The following is an 11338-nucleotide window of genomic DNA, read 5'->3' as shown; positions in this document are numbered from 1 at the left end:
TTCCTGCTAATAAGTTTTATATTCTTCTACATGCTACAGCTGTGTATGTATGGAACAGTGCAGTTTTTTTTTTCTGTAGTGTAACATTGCATCATGTACACATGTAATGTTTCTTCTATCCTAGAGCTTTATATATTTATATATATTTTAAAGGAGAGGGTTTTGGACATTAGTTTCTTAGTATCTTAAGAGTTCCAACTATTTCCACACATAGCAGAGTATATCATCAGAAATGTTTCTAACTATATTTAACTTATATAAGTAACAAAAAAAAGATGAGAGAAAATCAGTCTTCTTCATATTTGCCAATTCTCTTTTGGATTTAAACTGTGAGCTACTTTTTTTTTTTAAATCATGACTTATATTAAATGTATGTACTTCTGTTATTAAGTTAATGTTAAAAAAAAATGAAATTAAGCAAAATGTATATTTTGTAATATAATATGATACCATATACTATCTTTCTTTTAATTCTGGAAGAACATAATAAAAAATTTTGTATTATATTATATATGTAGTATTGTATAACCTGTCTAAATGCATATATATCAAAACACAAATGTTCAAATGTTAAAACATAATTTTGCAACACAATGCTTTCTTTCCACGATGGTTATTTGGCATCTTTTTATGCATTATCTTATAACATGGAAAGTCAACGCGTCATTGTTATTTTAAACTGGCAAAATATGGACTGAGTATTACTTTGCTCATTAAACATTTATTACTTCGTATCATGTTATTTACGATATTTCTTCTATTCTTCTCGAGCTTCTTAATTATGCCAATCATAATTCTATTCCATACAATGATTACAACACACAATGATGTTTACACGCACAATATTCTTGTGAACACAATCTTTCATAATCTCATATTGTGTATCAGTCAAATATTAGTTTTTCATGAGAACATTCGTAATATCTATATGCTAAAGTTAATTGTTTATAGATAACGTAAATTTATGATTGCGTGTAGTATGCGTTTATAATACGCGCTTCGTAAATTATACAAGGTCAATATCAAATGTTCAGAAGTTGTTTGCCATCAACTGTGCCAGTTATTTATCTACTTCTTACGCTTAGTTTTACGTCGTCTGCAATCTCCTCTAAAAGAGTTTTGATCCCCCGACGTATTAGCACCAGCAGATTTGCTATGATTGTAGAGATTGTTTAGAAAATCCTCAAAATCTGCTTCGCTATTTCATGAAAGAAGAAAAATATTACATCATAATCTTGTATTTTCACAATAAAAAAATTAAAATTTAAAAAAATAAAAAAATAATAATAATAATAAAGATAATAATAGAATTCAATAGATAATAATACACAATAAAATGTACCTTGTATTGGGATCTTGCTGTCGTTTTTTACCACTACTAGACGTTTGAGATGGTAGTCTTTGCCCTAAGACAATTCTATACTGGACACTATGCGTGTTTGCTCTAAGATGCTTAAGATTTCCAGCTTGGCAAGCAGCCCATTCAGTCACATCATATACTGCCCCTTCCATGCAGGCATAATAGTGCCATAGAAAACCCATTAAACGAGATTCTGCCCAAATATCACCCTATGATATGAATGATAGTTTGGATAATTAACTTGGGACTCCAGTTAGACAATAAGCATATAAAAAATAAGCTTTTAAAATATTCACTTCTTTCGCACTGTGACGTATCTTGCATTGAGTGCAAAACCGTGCAGCGTAACAGGGACGTTGTGTAGGGATGCGTTTATGTCGCAAACCACAATTCGTACATCTTATTGTGTTTGCTGCCTGCTCCATTTTTCGATGGAGTTGAGATAACAAATCACTTAGTTCGCCCCAAGCTGCTTCAACTTGTCTGGTCTGATCAAACGCTTGCCTGCGTTCCTAAAATAGCATGCATCATAAATATATATGCTTCATAAATTTTTTTTAACAGTGTTGTAAATAAAAGACTTACATATTTATTATTCTAATTCTTAATTTTGTACTTTTTATTTTTTTATAACAAATAAAAAATGGACATTTCATTACCGGTTCTCCAATGATATCAAAGGCATGTACAAGAATTTTGAATGCTTCTTCCGCTCCCGGCTGATTATTTTTATCTGGATGGACTAAGACAGCTTGTCTCTTGTAATATTTTTTAATATCATCATCCGAACATGTCGGCGTAACGCCGAGTATACTATAAGGATCCTTTCCCTTGCATGCTAATAATCTTTTCATGGCTTCCTCACCAGTGCTGGGTAATGCAATATTAGTTTCCAGACCACCATGAATCCAATTGCCATTGTCCTCTTTCTCCTCATTCTTTTTATTGTTTATCTTTCGCCAGAATGCAAACTTACTACTTCCAAGCCAATTGTCTAACTGTTTACCGATAGCATTTAAAACACGAATTTTACAAAATGTCACAGCCATGTACATCCACCAGTACTTCAAATAAAGTATAGTATGATACCAAGCGCATTTACCACTAAAAAATATAAAATTTTGTCTAAATGGTACTTATATACTGATATAAAATACTAATATATTCTATCTTAATGTTGAAGAAACAAGGGAATGGTGTTAATTATGTTAATACTTACAGCTGAATAACCAAGTTGGCACTCATACTAACTACATCAGAAATTAGATGTAGTAACCAATAAAAGATTTTCAATACAACTTTACTCCAACGAGTTGCATATTTATTTAAATTTCTGTATAAATCCTTAACAGAAGATTCTTTATTTTCTCTTTTTCTATTTCTTTGTCCCTTTTTAATCTGCTGAGCCTTCTCAGCTTGAAAACGTTTAGGATTCTTCTCCTTGATCACTTTTTTATCCTCTTTACTAATCTTGTTGATAACTTGTTGATTCTTTTCAATTTTTTCAGACGATACCGTCTGACTGGATGTATTAATCGTGTTTAAGTTGTTGTTTATCTGAATCGGACGTTTTGGAATATTTCCTGAAGTTTTGGGATTACTGTTTTGTATTTTAGTATTATTAAGAGTTTCATTCTTTTCTGTTTTCTTAGATAGTTTGACAGATTTCTTTTTTTCTGAACAAAATTGATCAGATCTGTCAAAAGCATTTATCTGACGAGAATCGGACGGTGAGCCAAGGTTGTCCAGTGATACCCATCGTCTTGGAAGATTAGAAGAATTTTTTTCTAAAACTTTTCTAGGAATTTGCATCTTTGGAGAATTGTGATCATCACTGCCAGATGAATTCTGTCTCTTCAATAATGCAGGTTTGTTCTTATTTTTCGTATTTTTATTAGACACTTTCTTACCTGCTATCTCGATTTTTGGTTTTGTAGGCTGAATTGTTAATGGAGATGGTGGTGTTGGAGCAGATTTCGTCAAAACGTCAGAATAAGAAGGTCGCATAGGTTTCACTTCTGCCACCATCCTTGGTTTTTTATATTGAGAATCCGATATATTTCTAGGTAATTCCTCAGTTTCTCTTATATCTGGTACAGATTGTGGTACAGGTGTGATATTGGGAGATCCACCAAATGGGCTATACGTTCCAGATTGATTTGGCACCCAATTTCCAACTAAATTGTCGATTAACTGTTTTCCATTAAAATTCTGACTTGGTAATTCAGATGGTATAGCCATATGTTGATCATTAAACAGGCCATATTCCTGATCAACAATACCTTGATTCGGGTATGGTGTAATGTTTGAGAGCTGACATTGCTCGGCCATAATCTGGGTAGCGTTCCCATAAATAACGTTGATATAATTCCCACCTCCAACATCGATAGTACCAATTAAATCATTATTCTCATTGATACCTAAGTGATTTACTGTCTGTGGTGGAAAATATATAGAATCGGCGGTTGTCGTTTCATAACCCGGCATATCTCGCATATACAGAGAAGTGGTCATTGGGGTCATCGGTTGCATTCCAGAAGGATTGGGATGCGTTGGTTGATTGGGAATATGATGCCTAGTTTGTCCAGATGTGTAATCACCCCAACTATGAGAGGTAGCTTGCTGCGGAGTCACACCAAACTGAACATAATGGCCGCTTGAACCTTCCAAATCAGCAGTCATAGCTTCAATAATCTTATCCAAAGACATATGTTTGAAACCAGGAGGTGTTTGTTGTTGTTCTGCCATTTTGGTTTACTACTCTAGAGCAAAAACAAAAACATATTATTAATAGAGCATTTTAATGACATTTATAAGTACCAAATTTATTTAAAAAGAAACAATGTCGTAACTTTACTAATCATTTTTATATTAAAAAGTATAATAAATATGTAAAATATAATAAATATGGTGCATTAATATAAGCATATGTAAGAACCGATATTGGATTATATTGATCCTGAATTCACAATATGTCGCGATACTTTATTCTTATGTGAATATGTATTACATTTTATCTTCTCTAAATATACGTTAATGACACGATGTTGGCCGAAAATTGCAAGATATAAATATGTATTCTAAAAATGTCCATCCCACACTGTATTAATCATAATTATAGCGTTGAGAATGTTAAATAACATCTGTCATTGCATTGCAATTTGGAAATATTCGATAACGCAAATGTAGCCTTTTTGCACACTTTTGAGATAAATTAAGTAATCATCGTCGAGAGAATATTTCATTCAGATCTTATAACCTAAAACAAACAGGATGTCAGATGGCAGACGTCGATGCTGCACTCACGTTCACCGATAAGCGAATCTTTTTCACGGTGCTTCCTTACATCCGTTCCTTACATCCTCAACGTGTCTCTATATTAACAGTAACAAAAAATCTATATTTTATGTGAAATAAAGACTTTACGTCATATACCATGCGGTAAGCGCGAAATCTGACATCGTATTCATTGGTTATAAGTCCATTTCCGTCCGCCAATTCGGGGATATGTATAGATTAATTCTCATATATAGATCACGTAAATATTGATGCTTATTCCATCGTGTTGTAAACGAGACTAGCATCTAGCATCTCTTACGCCAAGATCGTTACTTTTACTCTTATTTTTCATTTTTATTTAATAATCTTTTCAATTTATATTTTTTTAATAATAATCTTTTTTTTTTTTTCATTTAATAAGTATATATACATATATAGTCGCTATATAAGAACTTTCAAAACAACATTTCAAATATACATACAAATAATGCATTTAATGTAAAACAAATTTAATATTGTGGCGAATTAACGATTTAACCAAATATATGATACTTTTTAAATCAATTTCTATTATTTTGCCTATTGTTAAATCTCCCATATTCCAGGTGAAATAATTATTTCATAAAGCCAGAAACTATATTTCGTGTAGTTTTCCAGTTATAGGCCGGTATTCATAGTCCGGTCTTAAGGTCTATCCAGACGGATGTGCATAGTCGCATAACATATGTATAAGGTAATGGACCAATCATTTCTTTATGTATAATGTTTATGCTGCTATGCAAATCCGTCTGGATAGACCCTAAGTATACATAACTATAGATTACTTATATATACTTATTCAAAACATATTTGAAGGATGGACTATACTTTAATCTTATAATTTTTTTATAGAAGACTACGATTTTTATAATTCATAAATAGGCTTTTGAGGGATATCGTTGTGACACATATGAGCTGAAATAATAGACAAGATTGACGAAGTTTTGCAGCAAGGACGCGGTGTTTTTAAGAATTTCAAGGGAAACATAAATTTCGACGAATCTCGTTATTATCATAATGGAGCAAGCAAGATGGGGTACACCCAGCAAAGTGCAGAGAGTCGATAGCCATTTAATAAATAATCTTTGGATGCACAGGACCCCGGTGAAACAGAACGAGATGCAGTTAAGACGAGCCTTTGAAACTCACAATCAAAATAACGTGCAATCTTTACCTTTCACCGGTCTACCGACTCACATCACTCCGCCGTCCAAGCTGAGGAGGCTCATTACTAGAAATCCGTTCGAGCCTGACCTGACTAATAGACTGCATCTACCTGTGATCAGCCCGACTGTATTCGCTAAGGTCATTCCGTCTACAAGAGCCAAATGTTTTAATTATGCTCTATTGATAGTTAAAATGCTCTAATGGTTAAAATGATGTGAGAGTTTGTTGTTACAATACGTAGGTATCGAGCCCTATGCAAGAGTCACCGGGATTTAAATGGAACATAGATGAATTAGCACGTATAAATCCGGCGAAGATCGAAGAGTTCCCCGTGCATCAAGTATATTCTCCAGATCCAGAACTGGAGGTAAAGGCCCAGGCAGCTATAGATCGGTTCTTTAAACAAAATCATATAATTCCTAGTCCATGGGATGTCAGACAAAAGGAGAATAAGCCACCCTTGGATACTCCTAATAGACATCTACAGGATTTCAATTCTATTAAGGACCTTTCAAAATCAAGAAAAGATGGTAAAAAAATAAGTATCAATAGACTTGATAAACTAAGATTGATTAACTTTATTGACATTTATTTATTTTTAGTATGGAGTCAGACAATATTATCTTTACCTATTGATCTACCGCAAAATGTTGAAGAAGCTTTGAAACCTTTTTTCTCATTTACTCAGGTTGGCCTATGATAGATAAACAATTTGATACTGATTATATAAGATTCTGTTAACAAAAATATTATGTTTTCAAAAGGAACAAAGCACAGATGGCGATGATGTAAATTTAAGTAACAATTCACTGAGAAGAAAATTATTTTTTAATCATGACGAGTGTACCGATAATGACAGTTTTATATCTTTATCACCAGTTAAAACTGGTAATTCCATGATGTTGTCCTGCAGTCCTCCACAAAGTGGTATGTTTGTCCATGGCACACCATTAAAGGTATGTGAATCATAATTTTTATTTTTATATAAGAAAGATTTTTATTTTATATAAGAAAGTGTTTATTTTTATATCTTGGCAAATAAGATTAATTAGCTCATAACTTTTTTCTTTTTTTTTCAATTTATATACTATTTATTGTTCAAATTGATATATTTCAGAGGTTGCTACAAACTAGACATAATAACAAGTCATCTGCGGTAAAATCTAAAAGCGTATCACCTGACATGTCACCGATACATACTACTGAGAACAATGTGTTGCATGAAAAAATTGCAGGCAGTTCTCGTTCAGCTATTCGATTAGATTTTACAATGGACATGAGCATAGACAATGTAATTGTGGAGAAAAGTGAAAATTTGATTAATGGTTATTATTTGTTCTTATATTTCTCAATCTTAAAGTTTTAAGACAGAATTACTTTAATTTAAACCAAAATCATATCTAACCAAAGAGTTTCAAAGTGGGAAAAATATAATTTATACAGATATATTTATATAATAATACTACTTTTAAATTATTTTAGATACATCCTTGGATAAAAATAACGTGAAACATACTGAGGATAATCATGAAATAATTGTACATAATAATAAAACAAATATATGTGACTCTATTAATATGGAAGAATTGCCAAGGTGTATAGATTCAGCTGACATGAATACTGTGTATTTCGATGCCGACCTATTCAATGATAAAGGGCACAATAATGATATGGACTTAAAGATTAAGACTGAAATAGAAAGTTCCACGCAGGAAAGTCACAAACAAAGTAACGCAATGTTTGGCACTTTTGATCAGCAAAGTATTTCAAATTCAGTTCAAGACACTGGTTATCAAACTTACAGTATGAATAGTACAATGCATACAGTGGACAGTTACAGCAATATATCGATGAATTACAAAACTCGTTGGAATGAACGACAAGTAACATCTAAGGACAACAATACTCAACTATCTTGGAGAGAAAACCTAGGAAATGTATTCAGTTCCACACCATCCAAATGTAATAAGAACTGAATAAATCGATAATTGTGAATAACATTCGGATTTATGGAACGAAAATTAAATAGAACACAATATTTAGCTTACAATTGATTAGAGCAAATACATATGACTTTTTTAATCACTAATCTTATATTTGTTTCTTGTATTAGCCCATTAAATTAAATACTTTTTTAAAGATCGAAATTTGCTCAATATTCTTTGCATGTTAGCTTGATATCTTACAAATGAATAGCCAAATAAGACGATTATCATGTTTTAAATTTTGAACTATTTTTTTTACATCAACATATTGTATATAAATTCTTTTTTAAAATATATTTTTACATTGATATATATACCACATTTGTTTTATTCCGACAAAATATTTAATACTAATTATCCGGCATTAAAAAAAAAAAAAATAGCTTTAAAAAAAAAAAAAAAAAAAAAGATAAGTACACAGATCATACACATAATATAAATAGAGTATTGATTGAAAGACAGAAAAAACATAATTAGAGACTTTGTTTTTTCTGAAAAAAGATGGAATAGCTAAATAATTAAATATAAACATGCACACGCATCAAACGCGTACATATACTCAAACGAAAATGATAAAGAAAACGTACTACTAGATATGTTTTGTCTCTGTTTTTAATAAAGCATTGCGAATTTGTGGAACCTGAGTCTCGGATTTATATTATGTCTATAATATGCACATTATATTAAAGAAGAGATGTTAGATGGAATAATCAACACACTTTGTATAATTGTTTTCATTTGTTTCATTAGATAAAATTTTCTTGCGGTTACAGCCTAAAATATTAAATATACTCAAAATATATAACGATATACTTGTTATGATCTAAATCACGGAAATGCCGAAGGAATTCAGGAATCGGACTGTCGCGCTGATTGCTACGGCGGTTGATTAATAAACATGTCAAATTCTCGCGATCATTCTTAAATTTCCGAATTGTACGGTCAAATTATACGGGCGGAATAATAATAATAATAATAATAATAATAATATATGTAATATATATTACGCCAACAAAATTCTTATAATATACAATCTGTAGATATATATATATATACATATATATATATATGTGTGTGTATATAAATTAACATATCTGATCTTCCAAACTCAAAGTATTTTGCATTTGGCACTATGTCATGTAATGGAGGCAAACCAAACACATCATGTCTTTTTGATTGTCCCTGGGTAGTTACAACGACACGCCCGTAATCTGCTTTGCTCCATAACCAGTGTTCTTTTGGTGTCTGTCATATATCTGTCATTATGTTGACTTCGCTTGTCAGCCGGTCGTAATAATAGCACACTCCGAATAAAATGATAACTCGAAATGAATAATCAGTTTATGAAAATCTTTAGCATGATCGCGATATTTAATGAATCGGCGCTATAACGCACACATTAATATGCACGATCTTAATACTTTTTCTCTCTTTTTCTTTCTACATAACGCAATTATAGAGTAACAGTCTATCATTTCGATTCTTCGTCTTGACTCCGCGATTAACGCATTGCACATAAGCCCATTCCACCTACGAAAACCGGCTGACTAGAGTATTTCGCCCAATGTCAGGATTAACTGGTGTATTGCTTTACATTATAACGACTAATCGATTTATAATCTACATTTTATAAATCTATCGATTAGCTAGTATGTATTATGATGACGATGAATGGCATCCCCAATCTCTACGGCCGATTAATTTAGAATTAATTCTATGTGGAAGAACAGATCTTTAGTCATAGCAAACAAACGAGCTAGACTAAGAGAATATTAACAAATCATGAGGTTATAACGTTAATTCCCATACAAATATCTATTTGAAGAGATGCCAGCTTGTTTTCTTTTTAATCGATATCGAGATAGAATATTCGCATAAGGTGTGAGCAAGAATGCCAATCGATTAATAATATTTGTATTTAATGTAGATAACATTTTTTTGTCGCTAAACAACATAATTTATAGAATTCTCTAAAACTTCAAATACAATGAACTGTATGTAACAATAAAATTGCGTAGTTGATTCTTTCAATATACACTATCACAGATAATAACAATAAAATAAAGTTTTATAAAAGCAACAAAGAACAGATTGATTGCGCGGCTGATTCAGAGTGTAAAGTACATATATAATGTTGAGCAGAATATTTTTTTGAATAGTGAGATAATATAGAAGCATGATATATATTGAATAGAATAATTTTAAGCCAAGAAATAGATCATGTTTAAAAAATAATTTTTTTGGCCATTTTTCCAATTTAAAAAAAAAAGATATTTTTTTAAATAAATTGTCAATATAATATATATATATGTGTGTGTGTGTGTGTGTGTGTGTGTGTGTGTGTGTGTGTGTGTGTGTGTGTGTGTGTGTGTGTGTGTGTGTGTGTGTGTGTGTGTGTGTGTGTGTGTGTGTGTGTGTGTGTGTGTGTGTGTGTGTGTGTGTGTGTGTGTGTGTGTGTGTGTGTGTGTGTTATAATATATATATATGTGTGTGTGTGTGTGTGTGTGTGTGTGTGTGTGTGTACGGAGCACACATGGCATTCTTTCTTGCACCTTTGGATCAAATTTTTCTGGTGTGTGTAGCTAATCAACTACAATCACATTAGATATTTGATGTAGCGCATCCTGTCAAAGTCCAAGTTATGCGTGTTTTTTTTTCAGATTCTCCTTAAAAAATATCTCTCGTTCACAAGATCGAAATTTTTTCACTTTTAAAGGAGATTTATTTTTATAGAATAAAAATGTGCTGCTGTGAATGTTTTGCGAAAGAGTTATTAATTTATAATTTAAATTATACTATTATTGTGATAGCATTTTCTACTGAATACTATTCGACGTATCCACTGAATTATGCTACATATGTACATGCAATCGTGCAAACGAGACTAATATACTATGATATCAATGACGGATTCTTCGATCGATATTCTATCGGAGGATCGTCATAAGTCATTCTGCGCGTGTTTCGAGGCGACCAAAATAAGATGCGTCTATAAAAAAGAAAAAAATGTCTAGGATACGCTTCGTCATCATGCATCGTGATATGTAGAAATCGATCAGGTTGCGCTACAACACAACAGTGTGTTTACATTTCAAATTACTAATATTTATACTTTGTAGTGATATTTTTAAGCTAATAAATTGCGTACCAGCGAATTATTAGGAAGAGCCTTTATCACGCGGGCAGCGCCCTGTAAAAATATATGTTCTCTCTATATAGGACTACATATTAATGTATACAAGACCAGTTTGCCTAATTACTTTCTCTCTCTCGCTCGTGCTTTCATTGTAGCACAAATACATATATCTTACACAATTACATGGTATTATATATATATATATATATATCTCAAACCTCTTTTTCTTTCTCTCTCTCTCTCTCTCTCTCTCTCACTCTCGTTATAGTGTTACAGTTTTTATAAAAATAGTTGTTTCCGTGTAGCGCTATTTTTCTCGTCTTCATCCGATCAATATTATTATCATCAATCATATATTCAATCGCTATATAT

At 31.8% G+C, this 11338-nt stretch overlaps 3 protein-coding genes across 10 annotated transcripts in view; 1 reads left to right on the top strand and 2 right to left on the bottom strand.

Annotated features, from left to right (window-relative positions):
* Nucleotides 1-46: 46 nt before the first annotated feature.
* LOC115234118 (dnaJ homolog dnj-5) lies at nucleotides 47-4953 on the bottom strand. 8 transcript variants are annotated; one of them, XM_029804888.1, is made up of 7 exons: nucleotides 4707-4941; nucleotides 4371-4619; nucleotides 2580-4117; nucleotides 2020-2464; nucleotides 1657-1872; nucleotides 1343-1569; nucleotides 732-1198 (listed from the first exon to the last, which is right to left on the bottom strand). In XM_029804888.1, the coding sequence occupies exons 3-7, from the start codon at nucleotides 4106-4108 to the stop codon at nucleotides 1069-1071; spliced, it is 2547 nt and encodes an 848-aa protein (XP_029660748.1). In that variant the 5' UTR covers nucleotides 4109-4117; nucleotides 4371-4619; nucleotides 4707-4941; the 3' UTR covers nucleotides 732-1068. The 8 variants fall into 8 exon arrangements, with proteins under 8 accessions (XP_029660750.1, XP_029660748.1, XP_029660747.1 ...); XM_029804887.1 differs by having other exon boundaries at nucleotides 2580-4122; nucleotides 4707-4940; XM_029804890.1 differs by lacking the exon at nucleotides 4371-4619 and having other exon boundaries at nucleotides 47-1198; nucleotides 2580-4122; nucleotides 4620-4940.
* Nucleotides 4954-5453: 500 nt separating this feature from the next.
* Nucleotides 5454-8144, top strand: LOC115234120 (protein aurora borealis). Its single transcript, XM_029804892.1, has 6 exons — nucleotides 5454-5983; nucleotides 6087-6375; nucleotides 6448-6533; nucleotides 6610-6801; nucleotides 6963-7170; nucleotides 7328-8144. The coding sequence occupies exons 1-6, from the start codon at nucleotides 5696-5698 to the stop codon at nucleotides 7819-7821; spliced, it is 1557 nt and encodes a 518-aa protein (XP_029660752.1). The 5' UTR covers nucleotides 5454-5695; the 3' UTR covers nucleotides 7822-8144.
* Nucleotides 8145-10305: 2161 nt separating this feature from the next.
* The window catches only part of LOC115234075 (forkhead box protein N3-like), a 7855-nt gene continuing 6822 nt past the window's right edge, over nucleotides 10306-11338 (bottom strand). Inside the window, exon 7 of the mRNA XM_029804809.1 lies at nucleotides 10306-10819. Within this exon, the coding sequence (XP_029660669.1) occupies nucleotides 10779-10819 (41 nt within the window). The 3' untranslated portion in view covers nucleotides 10306-10778. The remainder of the gene's footprint in view (nucleotides 10820-11338) is intronic.

The sequence above is a fragment of the Formica exsecta genome, unplaced genomic scaffold, assembly GCF_003651465.1.
Source record: "Formica exsecta isolate Colony F162 unplaced genomic scaffold, ASM365146v1 scaffold194, whole genome shotgun sequence".
NCBI lineage: Eukaryota > Metazoa > Arthropoda > Insecta > Hymenoptera > Formicidae > Formica > Formica exsecta.
This window is presented reverse-complemented; position numbering and strand designations above follow the sequence as displayed.

Bases quoted from the DNA above. Each gene is read 5' to 3' on its own strand.
- LOC115234118 (XM_029804889.1), bottom strand. From the start codon at position 4,108: ATGGCAGAACAACAACAAACACCTCCTGGTTTCAAACATATGTCTTTG. The intron at 1,570-1,656 runs GTGAATATTTTA...TTCATATCATAG, and splicing joins TACGTCACAGTGCGAAAGAA to GGTGATATTTGGGCAGAATC. The intron at 1,199-1,342 runs GTACATTTTATT...TTCATGAAATAG, and splicing joins CAGCAAGATCCCAATACAAG to CGAAGCAGATTTTGAGGATT.
- LOC115234120 (XM_029804892.1), top strand. From the start codon at position 5,696: ATGGAGCAAGCAAGATGGGGTACACCCAGCAAAGTGCAGAGAGTCGAT. The intron at 5,984-6,086 runs GTCATTCCGTCT...TACAATACGTAG, and splicing joins GCCCGACTGTATTCGCTAAG to GTATCGAGCCCTATGCAAGA. The intron at 6,534-6,609 runs GTTGGCCTATGA...TGTTTTCAAAAG, and splicing joins CTTTTTTCTCATTTACTCAG to GAACAAAGCACAGATGGCGA.